The sequence below is a fragment of the Lutra lutra genome, chromosome 1, assembly GCF_902655055.1.
Source record: "Lutra lutra chromosome 1, mLutLut1.2, whole genome shotgun sequence".
NCBI lineage: Eukaryota > Metazoa > Chordata > Mammalia > Carnivora > Mustelidae > Lutra > Lutra lutra.
In genome coordinates, this window is record NC_062278.1 from 108,406,736 (window position 1) to 108,432,067 (window position 25,332).

Here is a 25,332-nt window from a genome sequence, read left to right on the forward strand (position 1 = left end):
GCGGAAGGGGGAGATTGGAACGTGCTAGCTGGTTCCCCCTCTGCCCGGAGGCCTGGGACTGAAAAGGGCGCAGGGGGCTAGAGTGGGGGCGGGGCCGCTGGCACGTGGAGGGGCAGAGCACGGCCCGCGGCGCCCGGAGTCCCGGCTGGAGGGGCTGGAGGGGCTGGAGACGCGGAGGCGGTAGGGCCTGGGGCCGGGGCTGCAGGGTCGTCTAAATCAGGCTCTGGGCTCAGTCTCTCAGCCCCTCTCTGGCTTCTCCGGAGGGGCCAGCGGCTTAGACGGGCCTGGCAAGGCCCTTCTGCTCTGTCGAGGGTGAGAAGCAAAGGTGGGGGGACCCAGGGGTCGTTCGCTAGGCCTAGAAGGCGGGGCCGAGGAGGTGATGCTCAGAACGGAGACTCTCGGTCTCTCTCATTCTCCTCCCTCCTCCTCCTCTTTTCCGCGGCTCCCTAGGAAGTCGCACCTGGAACAACCCGGCCTGCGGGGTGTACCCGGGTGGAGGTGGGGAGGGAAAGTGAAGGGGTGAGGCTCGAGGGAAGAGATGTCTAGGTGCTGGCGAGGCCTCCTGGAAGGCGGGCGTGGGGGTACAGAGGTCGCTTTTTCCTGGCAGGGCCCAAGGAGAAACTCGAGTAGCTCCTGACGTCTCGCCACCGTGGGGGAACAGAGGCGAACAGCCTGCTGGGGCTCTGCGTTCTCTTTCAGGGTCCGGAGGAGGATAGAGCAGAGGGTAGGGTGAGCACAGGGTGGATGGGCAATGTAGGAGCTAGTGCTGGGGGAGAGGCCAGTGCACCGGAAACCAGGAGTGTGCGGGACGACGCAGTACCAGGATGAAGGCGCATGTGGGAGGCAGAGGCAGTGCTAGAAAGGGGACAGTGTGAGAGGAGCCAGCACCCAAGAGGAAGGGGCAGTAGAAAGGAAGAGCCGGTGTCCGTGGGAGAGGACAGTGCCTGCATGAAGGGGCCCATAGACCAGCGTCCAGAGGGAAAAGGCAATGGTGTGGGAACAGGTAGTACCAAGCTGAAGGGGCAGTGCTCAGGAGGAGAGCAGTGCGATGGGGTTAATGCCGGGCTGAAGGGGAGGAGTGGAAGAGAGTAGGGCCCAGGGGAAGAGGGCAGGTAGGGAGGGTACAGTACCAGGGGAGGGGACAAGTGTAGGCTTTCCTCTTCCCCATAGTGACATCATGGCAAATTCCCAAACTGGACGGACCCGGCTCGGGTGACATCCATCAGGGCCAAGCCGGTCAGGTCCTGGCCGGGCTAGGAGGCCTCAGTGCCAGCTGAGGGGACTGGGCTCTGCGCCCTGCAGGGTCAGCGCGTTGGGGGCGGAGTTCTCTTCTGCCCGCCCCCGGCGCGGACTGTGCCCTCGCCGGGCACGCAGACCAGCAGGGTAAGGCTTGGGCCGGGCTTCTCTGGGCCAAGGATCAAGGTCCCCGTGCATTCCAGTCTTCCCCACCGGGACTCTCAAGAGGGCGCAGTAGAGCCTCCGCGTACAGCTAGAAAAGGCGCCACCTCGGCCGGAGGTGGAACTAATCATGTCCCCGCCCCTGGGGCGGAGTTATCCGGCCCTGAGACCCGCCCTAAATCCTGAGACCTCTAGGAAGGACTTATTCGGGGCGGAAGTTAGGAAGCCCCGACAGGCAGGCGGCGGAAGTAGTGGCGTTGCTGAATGTCCGTGCGCATGCGTTGACCTAGACCCTTGCTGCCGCTCTTTATGCGCTGTCTTTTGCTTCTTCTGTCCTTTACTGCGAGTGAGGGGGAGTGTGTATCCCTAGGCGTGGTCGCGCTCCCAGTCCCTCTGCTACTCTCGTGGTCACCCTAGCATGGCGGGCATCCTGTTTGAGGATATTTTTGATGTGAAAGACATTGACCCGGAGGGCAAGAAGTTTGACCGAGGTAAGGTGTACGGAGACGTAGGGGCGGTTTAGAGGAAGGGGGTAACCTCCTGGGGACACGCCCCTGGCCCCTTGTCCACCCACCCACCCACGTGGCCTCCCCCTACCTGCAGTTCCTGATATAGGAATCTCCCTCAGGAGACCTTGTATAGATGAGAACACCGAGACCCCGAACGCGGCCTGGCTTCACACAGGCTGTGCCGTGTGCCGTGTGCCTGGATGGCCTTTTCTCATGGTGTGTATCTTTCTAATCGCTTCCCACTCTGTGGTAGTCGCCGTACCGTGCACCTTACACACACTTTGTCCTACCTATTCCTTTCAAGAGCCACCATGAGGTAGTTGGTGTCTTACCCATTTTGGTCCTAGAAGTTAAGTAACCTACCCAAGGCTGCACAGTGAAATAATCCGACTTCAGAGGCTATATTCTTGTATTGTCCTAAGAACCTTAGCTTAGAATTGACTGCTTGCTATACAGCTTTTTATTCTGTCCTTGATCACTAATCATTCCTCTTTGGTGTCTCTTCCTTTGCCTGGAGACTGAGATGTTCTTCAACACAAACACCAGTTCTTAGAGTCCTGGTAATCCACTCAGCACAGCATCTGGCACAGAAAGGCAAAACCTTTGGATGAATGAATAACTTGCCCAAAGTCAGTTTGTTTCTTAATCACCTAGGCAGGCCCAGAACCAGGATATTATTGATTGCCAGAGGACCTTGATTCTTTTCTGGGATTCTGTCCACTTGCCATACTTTTCTCCCCTGTCCTCCTGGCATATGTCTGCACTTCTTTAGGAGCAGATGAGAGGCTAGTGGATGCAGACTGGGTTAGAATGAGTGTTCAGTTACATATAATCCTTCAAAGTGGGGTCTGCCAGGTCTGCCCTGGGCCTGACAATTACCTATGTGGCTCTTTCTCTGCTTCCCTCCAGTGTCTCGACTACATTGTGAGAGTGAATCTTTCAAGATGGACCTGATCTTAGATGTAAACATTCAGATTTATCCTGTAGACTTGGGTAAGTATTGAACACAGACAATAGAAGGAAGCTTTTTTCATTTCAGCTGTTCTTCAGCCTCAGAAAGTGCCATGATTTTCAGGTGACAAGTTCCGGTTGGTCATAGCCAGTACCTTATATGAAGATGGTACCCTGGATGACGGTGAATACAACCCCACAGATGACAGACCTTCCAGGTGAGGAAATGAAGAAGGGAGTACTTGAAATATGCCTGAAGACTAAGTAGATGAGTGGTATAGAAAGACCCTTATTTAATTTGTGGAATAAGTGATTATCAGTAGAATCTGAGCAACTGTAAGGAAATTGCAGCACTCAAGAATTCAGACAGCCAGGTGTTTATCCAGGGCAGTGATTACATGCTGTGGATTGTAACTTACTGATTGCTGAAGAGATGACCACTCAGTGATCCAGGCTGTGTCAACCTTGCATCTTGGGAGAGAGTTTGGTGTAATGGAAAGGCTTTGGAGCTCCACTGAGTTCAAATCTCAGGCTTACCACTTGTTGAATAGCCTTAACCTCTTGTAGCCTCAGTTTCCCTGTCAGTAAAGTACAGATGGTCACACCTTGCTCATAGGGTTGCTGGGAGGACTAAATGGCATTGTGTTTGGAAAACGTCTGTTAGAATGTTGACCCTTAGTTATCGTTTTTAAAGGGCTTCTTATTATTGTTAACTACTTTGAAGAATAACCTTGCCACTGCTGTTCCACAGGGCTGACCAGTTTGAGTATGTAATGTATGGGAAAGTATACAGGATTGAGGGCGACGAAACTTCTACTGAAGCAGCAACTCGTCTGTAAGTGCCATGGTCTTTTGAGAACCCTTGCCCCCCAGCCCTGTTCTGATAATCTGAGCTCTGCTATGGAAATTTGCACCACGCTTCATGTTTCCTGGGTTTGGTCTCTCTCCCCAAGGCACCTCAGATCTAGGTGATCTGAAACTGTTGTGGGAATAGTTTCCAATCAGAAATGTAGGCTGCTCACTTGGCCCTTTGTCAGGACCTCAGGGCCCAAGGGTCCAAATGAGAAACTGGTGATCTTGCTATGTGAAGGGCAAAGGAAGGTTGCTTCCCTAAGAACTAGATGCAGCAGTAAGGGATTAAACTGCTAGGCTTTCTTGTTTTTGTTTATTTGTGTGTGTTTTGCTATTCTACAATCCAGTCCCTACTTCTTTGGTTTCCCTGCCCAACTGTTTTTCCTCCTCTTTAAAATTTTATTAAAACAATATGTACCCTTTGTAAGAAATTTGAAAAGCAGAGAAGTAATGTGAAGAAGCAAAAAAAGTCACCTATAATTCCATACCCAGAGGGAATCTTTTACATAAACATTTTTGAATATTCTAGTTTTTTCCTGTGTACTTTTTTCTTTGAGATTACCTTGTTTATTACAATGTTTTATTCTGCTCTTTTAGCTTTAAGTTATGTAAAACAGATTTCCCCTTGTCCATTTAAAGCTTTTCCTAAACATTTTAATAGCTGTATAACATTCCAGTAAATGGATATATCTTAATTCATTTAACCATTTCTGTCATCCTGGATCCTTGATAGAAAAGAACACCTCTTTGCACAAATCTTTGCATTCATCCTTCTCTGAATCTTGGTTCCTAATGACAAACACTAGAAGAGTGCCTCCTTTTCTTAAAAAAGGGATGGAGAGCCACTGGGTCACTGCCGCTCCAGAGCTTAAACTCATGGGACTGGGGCCTTCCATTTCAGCTCTGCCTACGTGTCCTATGGCGGCCTGCTCATGAGGCTGCAGGGTGATGCCAACAACCTGCATGGATTTGAAGTGGATTCCAGAGTTTATCTGCTGATGAAGAAACTGGCCTTCTGAAGCACACAGGAAGCCAACCTTGCTGCTTAGTCACTCAGGAGTTGGACATCCTTTCGAGCCTGAGGAACAGTTACTACTGACCACCTGTTCAGGAAAGGGCTGGCTGAGTGGACGGCCACTGGGGTGCATCTTTAGGTGGTCTGGACTCAGTGGACTCAACTTGCCTGTGAAAGACCCAATGGGAGAGCTTAAAACAAATCAGAAGTTGTTTTGTGTATATGATTTTTTAATTAAACTTTACCTTTTCAGACTCTTTTCCCTAGCTTAAAAAAAAAAATCTTTTCTATTACCCTAAAATCTTTTTTTTCCCCAATTTGTCCGTGGTATATTTCTGGCCCACAGCCAGATGATCACATGTCAATGTAGGATCTATTCTGGCCTTTTGGTATCTGGGTTTAGGGTTATCTCAGCCTCCTGGTTGTCTATCCTCATTTATTCTCTAATGTGATTTTCTATCTGGGAGAGAGAGTATTGTGCTTTTGGCTCTTGAGGGCACCCCAGGCCCGGAAGATACCACCCATTTGGCATAGAATTTTGAATTGGCAAGGAGCCCTGCTTGTGTCCTTCCAATACTTTCAGTCTCTTAGGAAGTCAGATCACGTTGATTTGAATGAGTCACTTGCATAGCCTGGAAATGTTCATTTTTGTGGAAGCTTTGGGTGGAGGCTTTTAGATACTGGCTTGGGACCCGACTATGAAGAGAGTAGGAAGAGCGGATTTGGTGGTTGTAGGAACAGGTGGAGTAGCTAGGTGTCTGCTCTAAGTTCCATTGGTGACCTGGAGGGAGGGTAAGTGGAGCGGGGCGGTGCGGGGCGGGGGGGGTTCCTCACCAGTGACACTGAACAGGCAGCTGCTGCACAGACCAGTGAAGTGGACAGGGCAGCAATACCAATGAAGTTGGCAGTCCGGCGCCAGTACCCAGGACAATGGAGCAGCCTGACTACAGTCACTAACTTAAGGGCAAGAACAAAATTGAGGAAGTGGTGATGCTTACTAGGACTCCAGCATATGAGCTGGCTCTTCAGCCTGGCCTTCATGGTCTCTGAAAAAGTATACTGGACTCTCATTTCCCCTGAGAAATTCAGGGTAACAATCCAGAAAGATGGCAAGTGTGTATTAAGCAGTTTTCTCTTTTGATCTCCTGCCTTTGCCTCGGGAGCTGGTCCCCCTGCTGGGATGCCCAGGGGTATTTCCTTCCCCATCATTTTCAGGTCTTTACATGAGGTGTTAGAAATTGTATTTAGGGAAATGGGTTGAAAATGAATGATCTCTGCAGGGGAGGAGGAAAAGGTATTTCTTCAGTTTACTATAGGGGGGGGGGTAGAAGATACATTGGGGGTTGGGATGAATTTTTGTGGAATCCTAGAACTTTTACCTTTAGTTAGGTTTTTGGGGGTGTTGGAGAAGGATGGATTTTGCTCAGAGTCTGAACCTAATTACAGTAATAGTTTGTGGGGTAGCATAGAGCACTATCCCGGCTGCCCTAGGGGCAGAAGAGAGAACTAGCGTGCAGTCGAATAGAGAGAAGGGTGTTCTGGTTCTAACAGGTTTTTTGCATTTTGTGGACAGGGAAGAAGGGATAGAATCAGCCTGAAGACATTTTGGGAAAGGTTGGGAACAGCTTAGTTCACACTGAAAAAGCCCATGAGTTATTTGCATTTGCCCTAAAGTAGGTCAAATGCCAATCCTGGATGTACTTAGCTGGCTGTATACGTCCTGCAGTTTTGCTGTCCTTGTCTCTCATCTGACTGTGGTGAGAACCCTGAAGCCTTTGCCTCTGGTCCCTTTGGCATGTCTTGTCCCGGTTGCTGACTCTTTCGTAGGCCACAAAGTTCTTCATTTGATTATTACATTTAGCCTAGGTTGGAATTTCAGTAAATTACAATTTCCACTTACATTCCCCCTTGATGGCATGCTGGAGTTGGTAGTGTGGAAGAGCTATTCTCTCCCACGCAAAAACTGACACCCTCTGAGATGTGAACACTTTTGAGCTTTGTACATTTGTCGATTCCTTCTCCATGACAACTGTTCTGTCAGTGATGGGAGAGGAGATGTCTAAATTGGTCACCCCATCCAGGAGCTTTGGTTTTCTCCTCAGAACTTTTTAATTGTTGGTGTATTTCCTCCCTCAGGACTTGGACATCTTTTCTAATACACAGAATCACTGAATGATCTGTTGGACAGTGCACTACACTTGGGACCGTATGGGCTCTAGTCAGCCCAGGCTGTTTCTTCTTTTTTTGCTCACAGACTGTGTGAGCATTGAACATGCCTGGCTTCTCTGAGACTGATAGCATCCCAACCTGACAGAGGTGTGTGAGCACTATAAAAGGTAACCTACATAAGGCTCCTGGCACACTGGCTTTCATTCTTCTATTTTGGAATACCTTTAGTGGTCCTGGGGTATTTGTGGCAGTGTCTGGAACTCTGGGATCTTGGCTCTTTTACCTACATGGTAGTTTTTCCTCTCTGGTGGGTTGGAGGGAAGGAAGAGGAAAAGGCTTCTGTGAGTTTTCCTGCAGGAGCCTCTGGAGGTAGGGTTGAACTTTGCCGTGGAGATTTTGCTTGGGGCCCTATAAACCTTTTTGTAAGCACCAGGGCGGCATTTATTTGCAAGGCCTCATAAGCCTGGCTTCTTCTCTAGAGAATCCTTAGCAGAGTTCATGGTGGTCACATAGGGCTGCTTTTTGGATACTGTGGACTTCTGGGAATTGGGAAATGAGCCTTCAACTTGTACTTGTCCCTCCCGCTGTGTGAGCCCTGGGAGACTGACTCTTGCCACTTCCTGCACTTCCCCCTGACCTCCACAGGAGGGAGGCAGGAACCCGTGCCTGCTGAAGCTTCCCGCTGAGCTGCTGAAGCTCTCCCTGTTTGCTCAGCTGTCACATCCAGGTTTTGTCTTGACTGAACTGTCTGCACAGCCTTACCTGGGGTGTGAGGCTCTCCAAGGCTTCCTGTTAACTTTTTTGGAGGGGAGGGAAGGGGGAGATCTATTGCTCCCTGAAGAACCTCTTTCCCTTGCTTTTCAGTTAGCTTTTGGGTGTTCTTATTTCTTCTTTATTTATTTAGGCTCAGTTTTGTTGATTGTGTAGAGACAGCCTTTCTGAGAGACAATCTCGCATTCATTTTTCAAGAGTCAGGATCTCCTAAGAAAAGGAGATCAGAGTCTCACTGAGAATGACAATAAAGGGGATAAAGAGACTAACCTTAGTTCTGAGTAGAAAACTGAAGTTCTTTTTCCCATTTTCTGACATTAGCTTAGTGTCTATCTCCATTCAGAATTGTATGCAGAATCCTTTGCAGAATTGTATGAAAAAGAGCTCGTAGAGAATTAGTAAGTTGTAAATTTGTGCAAAAAATAGACCAAAGATAACTAGCTACTCTGGTGAATATTATTGATAGTTTAAAAAAATAGCTTCTGAAGTTTTACAATAGCCAGTGAAAAATGATCCCCTTTTCTGTCCCGTGTAGCCCCCTTTAGCAGGACTTTGGGTTTCAGGTGAAAGCGGGTAATCTGATATAACATGATTCCCAGGGCCTGGCTCCCAGAAAGGGAACTTTACATGGGGACAGTGCTGATGCTGGCAGGGCCAGAGTACCTTTCTCCTCCTGAGACAGTTTTGGAAGGGAGGGTGGGTTGCAATTAGAAGAGGACTGGTCCAGTTGGGTGTGGCAGAAGGGTTAGGAGATGGAGGTTGGAGCCGGTCCCGGAGGGGTGGGTGAGGTGGGTGAAGGAGAAAAGAGTGTGTATTGCCCAGTAGGAGGATGGGCTGGGGAAGGAGAATATCCAGGCCAGAGGTCGGGGGGCAGGGAGTCCATGCCTGAAGTTGCCAGAGGGATATCTGGGGCTCCTAGGGCTGTAGGTAAGGGTCCAGGAAAGAGTCCATGAGTTCCAATCAAGGGTCCGTGTGTCCTGTTTAGGTGTCCAGGCATTTGGTCTAGGGACCTGGAGGTCTGGTTCAGCAGACCAGGAATCTTGGCTCTGAATCCCTGCAGCCTCTTCAGAAGTCCAGAGCCAGTAGTTCTGGCGGAGACACTGGAGTTTGTCTCCAACAGTCCAGAAGTCCTGTTTGGGAGCTTGTACAGTGTGAGGAATAGAGAGGTATTGCTTGGGACAGCTGTCGTGGGTAGGGCCTGCTTGGCACAGAGGGTGGGCCCTACTACAAGCAACAGGAAGCGCACCTTTCCTCGGAGCAGTTGTTGGAAGGTCAGGAATATGGCATTGGGATCCTTGTGAGTTGTGGTCCTGCCCTGTGGAGGAAGCTGAGGGCAGAGGATGGGCCTGAGGCCAGAGACCTGGGCCAGGTATCATGCCTCCCTTGTCTCCAGGGAAAGATAAGGTGCCAGCACCCAGACTTTATGGCTGGAAGCGAGCACTCCTTAGTTGGCTAGCTGTGCTACCCTCATGATTCCCAGAATTCACCTTTCTGCCCTCAGGTCTCCTAAAGGGACGGAGTCAGCAAAGGACAGTTTCTGTAGTCCCCTTGACGCAGGACTTACTTACCTGGGTTCCAAGGAGGCCCTGCAGGGCCCCAAGGAGAAGGCGGACCTGTCCAGAAAGCTGTCCCAGGAGGGATGAGAGGCAGGTGGGTCCCAGTTGGGTCCGTGCTGCCATTACTCCATCCAGCAGAAGGGCTGCGGCTCCCAGAACGTCCTGTGCCTTGGTCTGCTCCTGCAAAAGAGACGGAAGGGAGACTCGGTCTGCTTCAAAGGGCATGCTAATAGCGGGTGGGGAGCCCGTAGGAGTAGCCAGCGGAATGAATCATAGGAGCTGAGAATTGGACAGGACCAAGGTCCCACCCAGCACAGGAATTCCTTCACAGTCTCCCGACAATTGGTCATCAGCCCCTGCTTGAATAACTCCAGTGTCCGGTAACCCAGCCTGGCCCTACATTTAAGTTCAGTCAGAAAAGCTCTTTTTCCCCCTTACACTATGTTGGAATCTGTGCTATTACAGTTTTTAGCTTCTTGGTTCTAGTGCTGCCAATCTATTCTTTCTGCTACAAAATCCTAGGATCATATGATTTTTTAAAAACTGAACGTAGAGATGAGACCATCACAAAGATCATAAAGACAAAGGAAAGGGGTTTACTGATCAATGGCAAAGCTGGAACTGCAAGGGATCCCTAGGAATGCCCTTTGTCCCTGGCCCAGTACCCGCCCCCACCCCCCAGAAGACCTGAGAGGGAAGAAAGGGGATTCTAGGGATCTTGAGGGAAGAAGAGCTCACCTTGCAAGGAGTGTTCCCTCCCAGGAGGTTTCCTGAGCCCCAGACTAAAGCAGGTCCAGCTATAGCACAAGACTTACCCCTTTTCTCCAAACTCATCAGACAGGCTTTTTTTTTTTTTTTTTTTTTTTTAAGCCATTCCTCACATAACATGTTTTCTAACCTCTCTGTGTTCAGGTTGCTTCTTCCTTCTGGACACATGCTAGTTTCATATGGTCCCTCTGAATAAATTAGCATGTGTATAGAGGAGAATATCCAGTACTCAACTTACTGTTAAGTCCAGGCCACTTAAAGGTTTTTAGGAATATTTCCACAGGGTGGGTGCTAAACACCTAAAGCCACCGAGAATCACTAGCTTTTCAAACAGCTGCTTTAATAGTGTTACCTGCTAAGTCTGAGCTTAGCTCATTCCTCCCAGATCTTGTTCATAGTAAGTTCTAGGGCCAGAAGTTTATATAAAGGGAAGTGGGGGCATCATGGCCTGGAAGCTGGAATAGGACCTTCCTTGATTACTTTGAGTAAATGTGGAATTTTTTGTATATCTCTGCTAAATTTTACCTTGTTTTTGATCTAGCCTTTCAGCAATGTGAAACCTGATTCTGGCTCTTGTTATTTTACCTCTGCTTCCCAGTTTTGTGTCATCTGAGGATGACAGACCAGTCTTACTTCTTCATGGCAGCTTAAGTTTGCACAGGAACAGGTCAAAAGCATGGCCATGAGAGACTTCTTCCTTTTTTTTTTTTTTAAAGATTTTACTTATCTATTTGACAGAGAGAAAGAGATTACAAGTAGGCAGAGAGGCAGTCGGAGGGGGGTGGGGAGCAGGTTCCCAGCCAAGCAGAGAGCCCGATGCGGGGCTCTATCCCAGGACCCTGAGATCATGACCTGAGCTGAAGGCAGAGGCTTAACCCACTGAGCCACCCAGGTGCCCCACCATGAGAGACTTTTTTTTTTTTTAAATAAAGATTTTATTTATTTATTTGACAGACAGAGATCACAAGTAGGCAGAGAGGCAGGCAGAAAGAGAGAAGGAAGCAGGCTTCCCACTGAGCAGAGAGCCCGATGCGGGGCTCGATTCCAGAACCCTGGAATCATGGCCTGAGCCAAAGGCAGAGGCTTTAACCCACTGAGCCACCCAGGCGCCCCACCATGAGAGACTTCTATCCAGCTTTTCTGGGTGCTCAGCTTTGAATCTATTTTCACATACTGGGACCGCAAGCCATCATCCAGAGGATATCATCACAGTCGAATGTAGATTAGTTTAAGGTGTCCACGCCAAAGGTGAGAGATTTTTAGGGAGCTCAGGGATTTTGAAGAAATCATGGGAAGCAGTAGAAAACCGATGAAAACAGGAGTTAGGGAAATCAGAGGAAGGATGGCTTTCTTACCTTCTGGGTTTTCCATTCTCCCAAGCTAAAGTCCACAGCAGGCAGCAGGACAGGTGTGGACAAAGGGTTAACGTCTGGACACTGGCTCTATTGAAAAAGATTGGTGGTGGGGTAGGGTGGAGAAGCTCAAATAAAGGAGGGGGTGTGTGGTGACCCAGTGACTAGGATAGGCTTCCATAAGTAATAGATATCCAGACCAGAGCTTTTAAAAGTAGACTAGATTGCAAATCGTCATCCTTGTCAAGGAGTGGTGATGGGGAGGCGGTGGTCTTACCAAGGACAATATGGGAAGAACAGTGATCAGATCAGGGAGTGGGAGGGAGTGATGGGAGTGAGGGTGTCTACCCAGGTAATGGATAGAGGGGAGAGTGCTGGGAGATTCTCACCAGTCTGCTGTGAAGGGCATGGGAGTCACGAAGCAGTTTATTTAGGAGACGGGGGTCACAGGCGGGAGGAGCCGGGAGGCACAGATCCAGTCTTGCAGTTAGGAGAAGCATGACCACGAGGAGCAGTTCTGAGATGAGGAGAAGTGAGGTTGAAAGGGTGGATAAGGAAGAAATCATTGTCAGGTGGTAGTCCAGAAATTCCCAATTAGGACCCAGACCTGAAATCCAGGGAATTTACCTTTCAGAAGCCTTAATCCTGGTGGGTTGGGTTCCCGCAGCCCTCCACCCTGGCAGCACATCTCCCTTCTCTTCTCTCGTTAACCCTGCTTTGATTTGGCCTGAGATCCCGCAGGAGTTTTCTTACCAGTCAGCTCCATTCTGGCCAGGCTGTCTGGTAGGAGTGGCTCCCTGGATGGGGCCTCTCCCCTGAATCCTTCCTGGGGCCATGGAGGCGGCTTGGGCTCTGGCACTTCTTGCACGGTGGGGCACAGGTGGGCTGAGGAAGAGGGTCTGGAATCTATCCTGCAAGTGCCAGGAATAATGAACATTTGATCAGGTGTCAAGGAAAAGACTGCCTGGCTGGGGGAACAGCTGCTGGGAGGGCATGAGATGCGGACCAGCCTCAAACTGCTAACGCTCTGCCTGCTCCCAGGTCTCCTTGTGATTACAGGGTATGGTGTCTCCTCTTTGTCAGGGTTCCTTAGTGGACCTGATGTAGGGCTGCTGCCCCTGCCCCTGCTGAGAGCAGCAGGACAGAATATGGACACACACACACACACACACACACACACGTTGTAATTGGCCTCAAATTCTGAGCAACCGTAGTTGTTTGGTTGGAGAAAATCTGGGATGGGGAGAGGGAACAAGGAGTATTGTGGCATAAGCCTGGAGGAGAGGTTTGAAAGTGGGAAATAGGGTCAGGATGAGGAGCAAGCAAACATGCAAAACATTGAGGGGTAGCTGGGGGAGTGTGGCTGAGGAGGGGACTTGGGGGAAAACAAAAAGGACTACTAGGGGTTGGTGATTGCAAGATTATGAGAAGGTGGTATGGGAGCAATTAACTGCTCGTTCTCTCTCCATTTACTCCCACCCATAAGCCTCTTGAAGTTTTTCTTTACACTCCCAGTTCTAAAATACTGGGTTATCTGAGGCGGAGAAAGTGGCTAACAGTCCTGGCACTTCCCACCTGAGGTAAAGTTGCCCAGCAATGGGCACCTGCTGAGTGAGACACCCAGCTCTCATGGCTTACCTCGCCTTGGACACCGGTGTCACCATAACCATCCCCTAGCCCACATCTTCCTCCCTGCCCCCTTTGCAGACCCCTTCTAGTTCCTTCACAGGACCCCCCACATGGCCTCCTCCTTCTTTGACAAGTTGTGCAAAGAGGCCTGCACCTGATTCAATATTGGGATTTCCTGTAGGTCTGTCAACATGCATGAGCCCTCCTCCCACTACCCTCTCCTTAGGCCCAGCTTCCCCAGTCCCAAGATTCAGAGCCTTAAACTAACCAGGAACGACTGGCTAAGAATGGAGATTGGGCCCGTGTCCAGTTTGATGCTACATGCCCTAAGCCCTAAACGCACCACCTTTCTTATCTTCTCCCTGGGCACATGTCCCCTTTCCTTAGGGCCAGCCAGAACAGTGCTATATTCCTCCAAGTCTGTGATCAGTCCCTCAGAACCCAGCACCCCACCCCCTACCCCTGCTCTGTCCTGCTCCTCCCATTCTGGGAAGGCTACACTCTTCTCGACAAAGGTCAGTGCCTGTAGGTTCCAGTTTGCCTGCCCCTCCCCCAGCTGAGAGCCCAATTCTTCTTTCCTATCCTTCCTACTCTCTATTAATTCCAAACTCTGCTTGCCACTCACCGGTGGAGAAGGGCTCCAGGACCCAGGTGCACAGCAGGCAGCACTCTGGGGAGCCGATGGGTAGGAAGACACGTAGTGTTGGGGCACAGCCCCTCCACAGCAGTAGGGTCACAAGCCTGCCCCGGACACTTCTGTCCAATCAGAGAGCAGGGAGCCACCAGATACCGGCGAAGGCCGAAGGCCCCCGGAAGTGACGCCTTCTCCTCCCACCCGCACTGAACGTGGAGCCCCTGCCTGGACCATGGTCCACTAGCAGAGCCCCGCTCCTCCACCCACGCACACCACAGGGAGGATTTCAACAGGGAGATCCATCTTTTCCCAGGAGATGGGAAACCTGGGACCTGACTGGGGGAGGAGATGGGAGGGGAACAGGTCTTTTTTTCCCAGGAGAAATCTGGCAGGACATTTTTTGTTCCCGTGGAAGAGGCACGGAGATCTGGTTCTGGTTTTAGATTGGTGTGTTTTACAGTTCCTGACCGGCCAAATTTCTTTTCCCTGGACAACACACCTGCTCCTCAGACCCCCTAGGGGTCTTGCTTTTCCTGCCTTTCTCTCCTATAACCCTGTGGGGGTCGAGTTTTCGTCCCCCTTTCCCAGTGGGAATGTGGGTATTGCCTATATTGGGGAATGACCCTGTCATTGGTCAGTGTTATAGGAAAAGGGTTTGGACCATTTGAAAGGATTGCAAGGTGAGGGGGGCATGTAGGGGGTGGTTAGGCTGGGCTCAGGTGCCCCTCTGTGTGTGTGGGGGAGGGGCTCAGACAGCTAACACCATTTACCTCTGTGCCTGAGCTCTCCTGAGCTTGCCCTTTCTTCCTCTTCCATCTCCTACCATTCCGTATGTGACAAGAGGGATAACCAGGCCCATGTGTCCCTGTCTTAGGAAAGACAGCTGCTGAACCTCCCCCGCAAATACCTCCTGCTGGCCCCCCTCTTCCTTTGGCCCTGGCTCTAGTTCCTTTGCTTTCCCCTCAATCCCAGTCTCCTTACAGTCTCTGTCCTCAGGGGCCTCCTGGCCTGACCTTGTTCCCATCACCCCCCACCCTAGTTCTTCCCCTCCTGCTCCTCCTACCAAGGATGGGGCTGTCAGCTAAGGAGTATGGCCTAGATCCCAGAATTCTCCAGTTCAGCCAGACAAGATGCCTCCCAAGATTAGGAAGGAGGGTGCTGGGATGGTTGGGAGGATGGTGGGCGAATGGGTGTGGGAGGGGACAGGGAGGCAGTCATGACCAGGAAACCAAGACAAAGGAGGTTGGGGGTGGGATGGAGAGGCAGAGGGTCCCCAGGGTGAAGGGAAGAGGGTGAGAAAGAATGTCACGGTGGGGACAATGATGGTTGGATGGGCCTGCAGATGGGTTACCGACAGGTTACCGTAGGGAGGGAAACACTGTCACAGACAGCAAGGGGACTGTTTCTGGCTAAGTCCCTGTCCTCTGGAACAGCAGAGTGAGGGAAGACCTCAGAGAAGAGATAGGGCCACAGGCCAGGCAGTGAGTGTGGGTAGTGTGGGGTTTGAGAGGTGCTGTGGGCCCACAGTAGGGCAGATCAGTTGATGGGCGTTTTTTCCACGTTGTCATCCTTAAAAGACAAGTCTTTATCTTTCCGGCAGGAACGGAGTACTAGCCCAGTGGCCGGCCCAGGCCTCAGGCCCGGCCTCTGCCCCTCCCTGGCCTGGGGCTCCCGTCTTGGACCGGACAAGCACCTCCTGGTGCAGCCGCCCAGTGGCCGCCAGCAGCGGGGGGCTCCAGATCCGCCTCTTCTCCCCTCTTCGCGCCCCCTGGTCCCTCCCCTCCCCCTCCCCCCTCCACTCCCCCTTCCCCTCCAGCCCCTCCCTCCTCCCCTGCCCCGTCCCAGCCCCTCCCTCCCCTCCCCCACTCGCGATCCGGGCCGCTGCTGCTGGGCCGGACCCCCCGGGCTCAGCCCGGCCCCTCGCCGAGCTGCCGCCGCCGCCCCGTTTGCTGAGGAGGAGGCCCCCGGCCGGGGCGCCGGGCGCAGGGCATAAAACGGGCCAGAGCTGGCGCCCAGGGCACTAGAGCCGCGTACGGCCCGGGTCAGCGCCCGCCCGCCCGCGCTCCTCCCGGCCGCTCCTCCCGCCCCGCCCGGCCCGGCGCCGACTCCCGCCGCCCGACGAGCCCCTCGCCGCACTGCCCGGGCCCTGGCCCCGGCCCCCTCCCGCCGTACCGCCCCCGGCCCGGCCTCCTACCACCTCCCTCCTCCCTCTCCTGCTCCCTCCTCCCTCCCGCCTCCCCAGCTGTCCCGTTCGCGTCATGCCGAGCCTCCCGGCCCCGCCGGCCCCGCTGCTGCTCCTGGGGCTGCTGGTGCTCGGCTGCCGAACGGCCCACGGCACCGGACCCGAGCCCCCCGCGCTGCCCATCCGGCCCGAGAAGGAGCCGCTGCCCATTCGGGGAACGGCAGGTAGGTGGGCGCCCCGGGGGACGCGCGGGCACAGAGTCCGGCTCGGGGCAAGTCTGCGCCCGCCCGGAGGGGGCGCCGGGCGCAGGTGGCTCAGCGCGGCGGGCGGCCAGGAGGGTTGGGTGGGGGTCGCGAGGCGCGTCGTGGGGGGTTGGTGGGGGGACCCAGGGCCCGGCCGGCAGCGCCCAAGGCTGGCACACCGCAGGAGCAGGACAGCGGCCGCCAGCCAAGCCCGTCCCCGCAGGCTGCTCCTTCGGCGGGAAGGTCTATGCCTTGGACGAGACGTGGCACCCGGACCTAGGGGAGCCCTTCGGGGTGATGCGCTGCGTGCTGTGCGCCTGCGAGGCGGTGAGTGAGCCCGAGTGCCGTGGCCGGGGCCTTTGCGGGTGGGGGAGCGCTGGGGTCCCAGGATGTCGAAGTGGAGTCGGAGCTGCTGTGAGAAAACAGCGAGTCTGCAGGTATTTGGGATATGTAGCTCTATGGAGATATATATCTATATATCCATATGTATTTTTTTCCTGGCGGAGAAAGTTGGGAGGAAGCCCCCCTTCAAGTCTCAGGTGCTGACTGCTATTGATTGCCCACTATGTGTCAGGCTCTTTTGCCAACGGTTTCTCTCTCTCTGAACTCCTAGAATAATCCCGCTAGATACACACTATGACTTCCCCCATTTCCCAGATAAGGACCCTAAGGCCCAGAGAGGTGGGCAGTTTGTCTAGGGTCACACGGCTTGTAAGAAGCAGAGCGGTCTGACTCCATGGGATGACCTTGCTCTGTCCCGTGACCCTCCCCATCTGGCACTCACTCGGTTTTCCCCGTCTTCCCCACAAGCAGCCTCAGTGGGGTCGCCGAGCCAGGGGCCCAGGCAGAGTCAGCTGCAAGAACATCAAACCGGAGTGCCCAGCCTTGGCCTGCGTGCAGCCTCGGCTGCTGCCCGGACACTGCTGCCAGACCTGCCCCCAGGGTAAGGCCCGCTCGCTGGTGAGGGGAGGGTGGCTGGGCAGTGATACCTGGTCCTGAGCCAGCGGCTGGGGCGGAGGGAGCAGCAGACGAAGGGCCAACTGGCCCTCCTCGTGCCCAGCTGAAGCCCGGGTTTCCCACTCCGGGCTTAGAGCGCAGCAGTCCTGAGAAGCCGCCAACGGGCCTGGCCTTCGAGTATCCCCGGGACCCAGAGCACCGCAGCTACAGTGACCGCGGGGAGCTGGGCTCTGAGGATCGGGGGAGAGGAGATGGACACACGGGTAGGTGTGGGCCAGGCAGGAACTGGAACTATAGTCCCCCCCCCCCCCCGCCCACTCCGTGGCCGCAGCGGGTGACAAAACTCCGGACATCTTTTCCTCGCAGACTTCGTGGCGCTGCTGACAGGACCTAGGTCGCAGGCCGTGGCACGGGCCCGGGTGTCTCTGCTGCGCTCCGGTTTGCGTTTCTCCATCTCCTACAGACAGTGAGAAAGGGGAAGGTGGGAGGAGGGGTGAGCTGGGGACTGGGGAAGGAGAGTTGGGAAAGGCCGGTGGAGCAGCTCCTGGCCCAGGCTCAGAGCCCATGCTCACCGGACCCTCATTCCCAGGCTGGACCGCCCTACTCGAATCCGCTTCTCAGACTCTGCCGGCAGCATCCTGTTTGAACACCCTGCTGCCCCCACTCAAGATGGCCTGGTGAGATGATGCCATTTACTAGTGCTTATCCAGTCTGGGCGCTGTACTGAGAGTGCGCTCTGCATTGTCTCTGGGTTCTCACTGCAGCCCCGTGAGAGGAAGGCACTGACATTATGATGCCCATTTTACAGATGAGGGAAACTGAGACTCAGTAGCAGAATATGCTTTGCACAAGGTCACACAGCTAGTAAGTCGCTGAGCCAGGATTTGGACCCCAGCATCTGGCTCCAAGGCCCCTTCTTAAGCTTCCTAGGAGGGCACGGGGCTCCTTCACATATTCCTTCTTCACCAGAGCTGGGTCTCTCAGCTGGCCTGTGTTGCGTAAGGTCTGAGTGGGGCCTTCTTGTCTCTCTGCTCCAGGTCTGTGGGGTGTGGCGGGCAGTGCCTCGGTTGTCTCTGCGGCTCCTTAGGGCAGAACAGCTGCATGTGGCGCTTGTGACGCCCACTCACCCCTCAGGGGAGGTCTGGGGGCCTCTCATCCGGCACCGGGCCCTGGCTGCAGGTGAGGGGAGCATAGAGCCCCTGGACATGAAGTTCTATGTCTTCTGTATCCCCAGGAATAGAATGGGCTGAGGAGGGGACTTCCTGATGGGCTCTCATGGTCCTTCCTTCTCTCCCAGAGACCTTCAGTGCCATCCTGACCCTAGAAGGCCCCCCACAGCCTGGCATAGGGGGCATCGCCCTCCTCACTCTCAGCGACACGGAGGACTCCTTGCATTTCTTGCTGCTTTTCCGTGGACTGTTGGAATCCAGGAGTGGGGGTGAGTGGGATGGGGCAGGCCATGTGAGGAGTGGAGGGAGAGCACCGATCCCTCAGAGGCCTCCTCACATGTGTGGCCCTTGCAGGACCGGCCCAGGTACCCTTGCGGCTCCAGATTCTATACCAGGGGCAGCTACTGCGAGAGCTCCAGGCCAATGCCTCAGTCCAGGTGAGTGAGGGTCTGGCTCTTGCTACCACCTGCTCTGGCCTCTTGCCGCACCAGCTATACCTTGCTCTATCCTCAGGAGCCAGGCTTTGCTGAGGTACTGCCCAACCTGACTGCCCAGGAGATGGACTGGCTGGTGCTGGGGGAGCTCCAGATGGCCCTGGAGAGGGTGGGCGTGCCAGGGCTGCGCATCAGTGGACACATCGCTGCCAGGCAGAGCTGCGATGGTGAGGCGGGGTGGGCCTTGGCACCCTGGGCACACGCCACTGACAGGCACAGACACGTGGCCAGGGTGGATATGGGAGGAATCCTGGGGGCTGGGGAGGGATGAACTGCCATGGGGCAAGCCGGCCTCCACATTTCTGGTCCCCCCTGCAGTCCTGCAAAGCGTCCTTTGCGGGGCGGATGCCCTGATCCCAGTTCAGACGGGGGCAGCCGGCTCAGCCAGGCTTACACTGCTGGGAAATGGCTCCCTGATCTACCAGGTAAGAGTCAGCAGCTGCCCGAGATGGAGGGCAGCAGGGCGGGGTGGGGCTTCGGCCTGCACGGTTCAGGCCTCCAGCCTTCTTTGCCACTCCAGTGTGCCCTCCCCTACTGTGCCTCCCCAGGTGCAGGTGGTAGGTACAGGCAGTGAGGTGGTGGCCTTGACCTTGGAGACCAAGCCTCAGAGGAGAAACCAGCGCACTGTCCTGTGCCACATGGCCGGACTCCAGCTGGGAGGACACACAGTGAGTGCTGTCTGCAGAGCCAGGCCACAGGCCGTGCCCAGGAGCTAACAGCACAGGGGTGCAAAGCCAGGTTGGATGAGCGGGGAGGTTCAGAGTCAGTCAAACACTAACAGGTTCTTTCATGGACGCATTGATTCCCTGGGTGCATTTTTAGGGAGCCTCAGTCTAGGAACTGGGATACAAAGAAATCAGATGTGCCCCTGTCCTCAGCCATGTCACATCAGATGGAAGGCAGAGTTGGCTAGGGAGACCATGTCATTAGAGATGTGATAATGAGTGCCACTTACCGAGGCTTTCTCTGTGCCACATACAGCACTGATTGCCTTCCTTGTATGATTTTTGATCCTCACGGTTCCCATTTTACAGATGATGAAGTGAAGGATCAGAGAGGTTAAATAACTCTTTAAGACTTTTACATGGGTAGGAAGTGGTGGAGGAGGGACTCGAACCCGGGCTCACAAGGTGCTTATCTAGTTACGCATGAATGTTGGGTGTAACATGGGGCACAAAACACGGAAAGGCATTCAGAATCTCGGGCTTGTGTGAAAGCTGAGGAGGGCTTCATCTGGAACCTGGCAGGCTGCAGCTAGGGCTCTCATCCTTCCCTGCCCCTGCCCCTTGCAGGCTGTGGGTGTCTGCCCTGGACTCGGTGCCCGAGGGGCTCATATGCTGCTGCAGAATGAGCTGTTCCTGAACGTGGGCACCAAGGACTTCCCAGATGGAGAACTGCGGGGGCATGTGTCTGCCCTGCCCTATAGTGGACACAGCGCCCGCCATGAGAGTGAGTGCCCCAGGGCTTCGCCTGCCCTCTGGTGTCCTCAAATCTGGGACTTGGGTGCCAGGGGCCCAGAGCCTGGTGTGTCTTTCTCTGTGCCTGAGTCCCTGGCTGGCATCTGGAGAAGGTGGGGGTGTAGATGGTGCCCCTGCTGGGAGACCCTCTCCATGGCCAGGGCGCAGAGGTCTAAAACTTGCTGCCCCCCAGCCCTGAGCCTATGGACAGTGTCTGCCAACGTGTGGAATGAGCGTCAGGGGAAGACGGGGACGAAGGGAGTGGCTGCTCTAGGCTACCTCCTCATCGCTCACCTCTCTTCTGTTTGGATCCAGCACTGCCCGTGCCCCTGGCAGGAGCCCTGGTGTTACCTCCTGTGCAGAGCCAGGCAGCAGGACATGCCTGGCTCTCCCTGGACACCCACTGTCACCTGCACTATGAAGTGCTGCTGGCTGGGCTTGGTGGCTCCGAACAGGGCACTGTCACTGCCCACCTCCTCGGGCCTCCTGGGATGCCAGGGCCCCAGCGGCTGCTGAAGGGATTCTATGGCCCAGAGGTGAGGACCTGGTCGGGGAGGTAGCTTCGAAAAGATTTGTGTTTTTTTTTTGTTTTGTTTTTTTTTTTTTTTAAATCATAGAGGGTTGTGCAGGCCTGTGGCTGGTGTGGGGGGTGGAGAGCAGGTAGCCTGGTATGGCAGAGCTGACCTGGGCTGGGAAGTCAGAAAGCCCTGGCTATGAGTTTGACTCAGCCTTTTAGTATCCTTTCTCCTTCCTACGTCCCTCTCTGGCAGGATCTCTTGAACCTCCAGGGGAGCAGGTCCTCCCCGAATGGGGGTGGGCTGTGGGGACTTGGAGTCAGAGACTCCGCAGCCCACCCCCATTGAGGGGGACCTAGTCAGAGACCCGGCTTCTGAGCTCCACACCACTGCTAATGGGCTGCACTTCCCGGAAGACTTTATTTCACCTTCCCTTGTCTCAGTTTCTCATCTGTGAACTGAGAAGAGGAGGCATAGCTCCAGAGTGCCTTGTTCCCGCCCCCTCTCCTGTCTCTCGCAGGCCCAGGGCGTGGTGAAGGATCTGGAGCCTGAGCTGCTGCGGCTCCTGGCCCAGGGCATGGCCTCCCTGCTGATCACCACCAAGGGGAGTCCCCAAGGGGAGCTCCGGGGGCAGGTGGGCAGGCAGCGTGGGCCGCTGGGGTGGGTCAGAGTTGGGCAGGCACTGTGTGCTCTTGCCTGAGTCACTCACTCTCTCTGAGTCCTGGGGGTGGTGGTGTCACGTTGCCTGGCTGGTTGGGAGGATGAAGCCTGACAAGTGTCAACGACAAGGCTGGCAGCAGCTTACCCTGTCCCTGGTTGCTGGGGGGAGATTTCTGATGCTTATAGCATCTTCCCAGGGGTACTCAGAGGTCGAGGTGGCTTGGGCAGGTGGGCTGGCTGCTGGTGGAGATGCGAGGGGGAGCCCGGGCGCTGCCTCAACCCATCTCTTCTCCCAGGTGCACATCGCCAACCAGTGTGAGGTAGGCGGCCTGCGCCTGGCAGCGGAGGGGACTGAAGGAGCGTGGGCGGCCGGGGATCCCGATGCAGCAGCTGCGGCACTGCCCCCACTGCCCGCTGTGCTGGACCCAGAGGCTCCCGCGTCAGCCAAATCAGGCGGCCCAGGGCGCCCGCGAGACCCCAACACCTGCTACTTTGAGGGGCAGCAGCGCCCCCATGGGGCTCGCTGGGCGCCTAACTATGACCCCCTCTGCTCGCTATGCACCTGCCAGGTAGGACGCAGCCAAGGGCGCACTGAGAGGTCTGGGTTCTGGGGCAAGCCAAGTCCCAGTCAGTCCCCCACCCAACCCTCTCTTTGCAGAGACGCACAGTGATCTGTGACCCCGTGGTGTGCCCGCCGCCCAGCTGTCCCAGCCCGGTGCAGGCACTGGACCAGTGCTGCCCTGTGTGCCCGGGTGAGTGTCCCACCTGAGTGGAAGGGGTAGTGGAAGGTCCACCGTGAGGGATGAGGCCTCTGGGGAGGGAAGGGGTTGGCCATTCTTGGCCTTCACTATTTCTTTGGCCCCACAGAGAAACAAGATGTCAGAGACCTTCCTGGGCTCTCCCGGACCAGAGACCCTGGAGAGGGTGAGCTGGGAGTCTGGTGCAGGGATGGGGAAATCCAGTGGAGCTGATGGGTGGGACCAGGAGGGGTACTAAAGAGTGAGAACATATATGGGAGTGAGTAGAGGGAGGCTGAAGGGCACAGATTCCAAAGGACATCTGGCAGGCTTCATTAGAGTAGTTGGTCTGCAAGTGGGCCCTGGGGTCAGATTAGTGTGGGGTTGGCCCGAGACTCCAGCCTTGATTGTGGGCCCAGCCAATGAGCTCAGTACTCATGGCAGCTGGGCACTGTTCCCCCCCACACCCCCCAGGCTGCTATTTTGATGGTGACCGGAGCTGGCGGGCAGCAGGTACCCGGTGGCACCCCGTCGTGCCCCCATTTGGCTTAATTAAGTGTGCTGTCTGCACCTGTAAGGTATGGCCGCCCAATCCTATCTGGTGCCATAACCCAGCAGGGGCTGTGAAGATGGGGAGGGGGCTGCTGAAAGAGGAAGGCCCAGCCTTGGTGAGGAAGGCTCAAGGATGAAAACACTAAGAAAATCCTTTGAGCTTGGAGAGTCAACTTCCTGCAGGAAAAGGGAAGGGCTGACGTGGGGGTGAATTCTGGCCCTTCCCGCTGACTCGCTCCGTATAGCCCTGGCCTTTTCTGTACCTCCCTGAACTCCCCTTTCCATTCCCATAAGCAGATAGGGGAGTGGCTGCTTTGAGGGGCTCCCATGAGCATTTGCGTTCAGGTGTAGAAAGCACCAGTCCAGGCCTCTGAGTGAAGGGCCATGGAAATATGACATCTGAGGGATGGAAAAGGAGAGGGAGGAAGCAGGAGGCTCCCCTTCCTTTCTGACACCCTCCCTCAATGGATCCCTGCAGGGGGGCACTGGAGACGTCCACTGTGAGAAGGTGCAGTGTCCTCGGCTGGCCTGTGCCCAGCCGGTCCGTGCCAATCCCACTGACTGTTGCAAACAGTGTCCAGGTGAGGGGGGTGGGCATTGAGGCTTTCCTTGGCAGGTGAGGTGCTTCACTGCCTTGTCCTGGGTGAGGGGGCGCGTGGTGAAGGCGGATGGAAGGGACTCCTCAGTTAATTCAGCATTTACTGAACCCTGTGTTGTGCCTAGCCTGGGGCCAGGGCTCTGAATGCGGTTGGAAAGAATGTGCATGGGTTTATTAGTGGGCTGTGATGGGTTCCGGTTACTGCCCCATCCATCCATCCTCCCTCCCTCCCTTCCCCACTTCAATCCAACTATCCAATCATCTATTCATCCTTCCTCCCATACATCCATCTTCTCATCTAAATTTGTCACCTACTAAGTACCAGAAACTGCTAGGTGTTGGAGATTCAAAGACAAATAAAACCTGGGTCGTCCTTGCAGAACTCACATCTGCTGAGCTCTTCCTCCCTCCCTCCCTCTCTCTCTCTCTCCCTTCCAACAGTGGGGTCAGGGGCCCACCCCCAATTGGGGGACCCCATGCAGGCCGATGGGCCCCGGGGCTGCCGTTTTGCAGGGCAGTGGTTCCCAGAGAGCCAGAGCTGGCACCCCTCGGTGCCCCCCTTTGGGGAGATGAGCTGTATCACCTGCAGATGTGGGGTGAGTGGAGAGTGTGCCTTGTGTGAGGCGGGCAGGGGGGGCCTGGCCTAGAGTGGGGAGACCTTTCCGGGGAGGGCAGTCTCCTGGGAGTGGGCCTTCCTGAAGAGGCTGAAGGCTGCTATGTCCCTGTGCCCCTGGGTACCCTCAAAATCTGCTCTGTTGTGCACCAGGCAGGGGTGCCCCACTGTGAGCGGGATGACTGTTCATTGCCACTGTCCTGCGGTCCAGGGAAGGAGAGTCGCTGCTGCTCCCACTGTGCACCCCGGCGGTGTGAGTGAGGGGGCTGTTGGTGGCTTGGGGAGGGAAGGCAGCACCCACCCCCTGCCAGGGAGGGAAGGTGGCACCTGCCCCCTGCCAGGAGCCGTGCCATCTGCTTCACCAGTGCCCTTCCATTCCGCCACACGGCAGCCTTGTGGACTTGGTCTTGACTACTCTTTCTTTACAAACGAGATTTCTGAAGCCCAGAGGAATTAGGCAGCTAGACTAAGGTCACAGAGCTCCAAAATTTACTCCCTTCTGTCTCCGGCAGCCCCAGAGACCAGGACAGTTCCAGAGCTGGCGAAAGAAGCCGAAGGCTCCTAGGGAGCAGCCGGAAGGCCGCCTGACCAAGAGGACGGGGCCTGGGCTAGGGGAAGGACTGGCGCCAAGGACCCTGCATTCTCCTATGGGAAACCCAGTGCCTTTGGCCCCTCTTTTCTGCCTCTTCTCCCTCCCCCCACTACCTCTGGTAACCACACCTCCACAAGGGGAAGGGGCAGCCAGGGCAGACCAAGGCCACAGCCACTCAGACTCCCGCCCTGTCACCTTCCAGCCTCTGCCTTGGAAACCCAACTCCTTTCTTTCTGTACATAATGTCACTGGCTTGTTGGGATTTTTTAATTTATCCTCACTCAGCACCAAGGGTCCCCCCACTTCACTCCTGCTGCCCCTGAGCTGAGCAGAGTCATTATTGGAGATTTTTGTATTTATTAAAAATTATTTTTTTTTTTTCAGTCTCAGGGTAAAAGTTGTTTCTTTGTGACCAGGGACCTGAGTGGAGAAGGTCTGAGAGTGGGAGCCCTGGCTCCAGGGGCTTCCCTCTGAGTCTTGGGGAGCATGAAGAGACCAGAGAGGGAGAGGGGTGGCACAGTCGCTGGCTGGCCCAGATGCCGCAGTGGGGCTTGGGACTGTCGCTGAGATGGACCAGAGCCTCAAGAACTCAGGCAGCCTGACACAAATGTGGTTTCCCCTGGCCTACCCGTAGATGGCATTTTGCTGACCCTGTGTTTTAAGTGGCTCCAAAGAGAGAAACAAAAGTACCACCAGCCTCTATCTTCTTTGTCTCAAGGGAGGCAACCACACCCCTGTTATTCTTTTCTGGAAATGAATTGTGTTCCAGACCAGTTCGGGGGCAAATCTGGATCAGAATGGACTGGAATCAGCCTGGTCTTGCTCTTGGCTGAGCTTATCTTGGGACCAAGTGCTGTAGAGTAGGATAGGACCCTTCCCCCCTACCTCCCCTTCCTGCCATTGGCAACCAGACATGCCTGCAAAGCTGGGGTGAGGGAACGAAGGGTGTCAGGATAGAGA

The 25,332-nt window shown here is 54.8% G+C and overlaps 3 protein-coding genes across 17 annotated transcripts; 2 read left to right on the forward strand and 1 right to left on the reverse strand.

Moving 5' to 3' along the window:
* Positions 1-200: 200 nt before the first annotated feature.
* Positions 201-4,985, forward strand: POLR2H (RNA polymerase II, I and III subunit H). Of its 2 annotated transcripts, none has more exons than XM_047731983.1 (5): positions 201-312; positions 2,817-2,900; positions 2,983-3,076; positions 3,610-3,693; positions 4,612-4,985. In XM_047731983.1, exons 2-5 carry the CDS (start codon positions 2,852-2,854, stop codon positions 4,727-4,729), a joined length of 345 nt encoding a protein of 114 aa, XP_047587939.1. In that variant the 5' UTR covers positions 201-312; positions 2,817-2,851; the 3' UTR covers positions 4,730-4,985. The 2 variants fall into 2 exon arrangements, with proteins under 2 accessions (XP_047587939.1, XP_047587935.1); XM_047731979.1 differs by lacking the exon at positions 201-312 and adding an exon at positions 1,652-1,889.
* THPO (thrombopoietin) lies at positions 2,327-12,203 on the reverse strand. 6 transcript variants are annotated; one of them, XM_047731974.1, is made up of 6 exons: positions 12,095-12,203; positions 11,731-11,858; positions 11,345-11,431; positions 9,234-9,401; positions 8,912-8,992; positions 8,246-8,795 (listed from the first exon to the last, which is right to left on the reverse strand). In XM_047731974.1, the coding sequence occupies exons 1-6, from the start codon at positions 12,105-12,107 to the stop codon at positions 8,373-8,375; spliced, it is 900 nt and encodes a 299-aa protein (XP_047587930.1). In that variant the 5' UTR covers positions 12,108-12,203; the 3' UTR covers positions 8,246-8,372. The 6 variants fall into 6 exon arrangements, with proteins under 6 accessions (XP_047587922.1, XP_047587930.1, XP_047587927.1 ...); XM_047731966.1 differs by lacking the exons at positions 8,246-8,795; positions 8,912-8,992 and adding an exon at positions 2,327-2,488; XM_047731971.1 differs by having other exon boundaries at positions 8,246-8,975.
* Positions 12,204-14,685: 2,482 nt separating this feature from the next.
* CHRD (chordin) lies at positions 14,686-24,758 on the forward strand. Of its 9 annotated transcripts, none has more exons than XM_047731987.1 (23): positions 14,688-16,010; positions 16,213-16,355; positions 16,839-16,971; positions 17,120-17,248; positions 17,352-17,451; positions 17,575-17,662; positions 18,023-18,164; positions 18,283-18,423; positions 18,509-18,591; positions 18,668-18,815; positions 18,967-19,073; positions 19,197-19,316; positions 19,941-20,097; positions 20,421-20,641; positions 21,141-21,254; positions 21,577-21,849; positions 21,939-22,032; positions 22,148-22,204; positions 22,492-22,595; positions 23,048-23,150; positions 23,609-23,763; positions 23,938-24,033; positions 24,293-24,758. In XM_047731987.1, exons 1-23 carry the CDS (start codon positions 15,863-15,865, stop codon positions 24,698-24,700), a joined length of 3,264 nt encoding a protein of 1,087 aa, XP_047587943.1. In that variant the 5' UTR covers positions 14,688-15,862; the 3' UTR covers positions 24,701-24,758. The 9 variants fall into 9 exon arrangements, 8 of the variants coding, with proteins under 8 accessions (XP_047587943.1, XP_047587959.1, XP_047587945.1 ...); XM_047732003.1 differs by having other exon boundaries at positions 23,934-24,033; positions 24,293-24,489; XM_047731989.1 differs by having other exon boundaries at positions 14,689-16,010; positions 16,842-16,971.
* The last annotated feature ends 574 nt before the right edge of the window (positions 24,759-25,332 follow it).

Excerpts from the sequence above, each read along its gene's own strand:
- POLR2H (XM_047731979.1), top strand. The coding sequence starts at position 1,817 with ATGGCGGGCATCCTGTTTGAGGATATTTTTGATGTGAAAGACATTGAC. Across the intron at positions 1,890-2,816 it reads GGGCAAGAAGTTTGACCGAG|TGTCTCGACTACATTGTGAG; the intron begins GTAAGGTGTACG and ends GCTTCCCTCCAG. Across the intron at positions 3,077-3,609 it reads ACAGATGACAGACCTTCCAG|GGCTGACCAGTTTGAGTATG; the intron begins GTGAGGAAATGA and ends GCTGTTCCACAG.
- THPO (XM_047731971.1), bottom strand. Across the intron at positions 9,402-11,344 it reads GAGAATGGAAAACCCAGAAG|GAGCAGACCAAGGCACAGGA; the intron begins GTAAGAAAGCCA and ends TCTCTTTTGCAG. Across the intron at positions 8,976-9,233 it reads AGGGCCTCCTTGGAACCCAG|GACCACAACTCACAAGGATC; the intron begins GTAAGTAAGTCC and ends TCCACAGGGCAG.
- CHRD (XM_047731987.1), top strand. The coding sequence starts at position 15,863 with ATGCCGAGCCTCCCGGCCCCGCCGGCCCCGCTGCTGCTCCTGGGGCTG. Across the intron at positions 18,165-18,282 it reads GCACCGGGCCCTGGCTGCAG|AGACCTTCAGTGCCATCCTG; the intron begins GTGAGGGGAGCA and ends CTTCTCTCCCAG. Across the intron at positions 21,255-21,576 it reads AAGGGGAGCTCCGGGGGCAG|GTGCACATCGCCAACCAGTG; the intron begins GTGGGCAGGCAG and ends CTCTTCTCCCAG.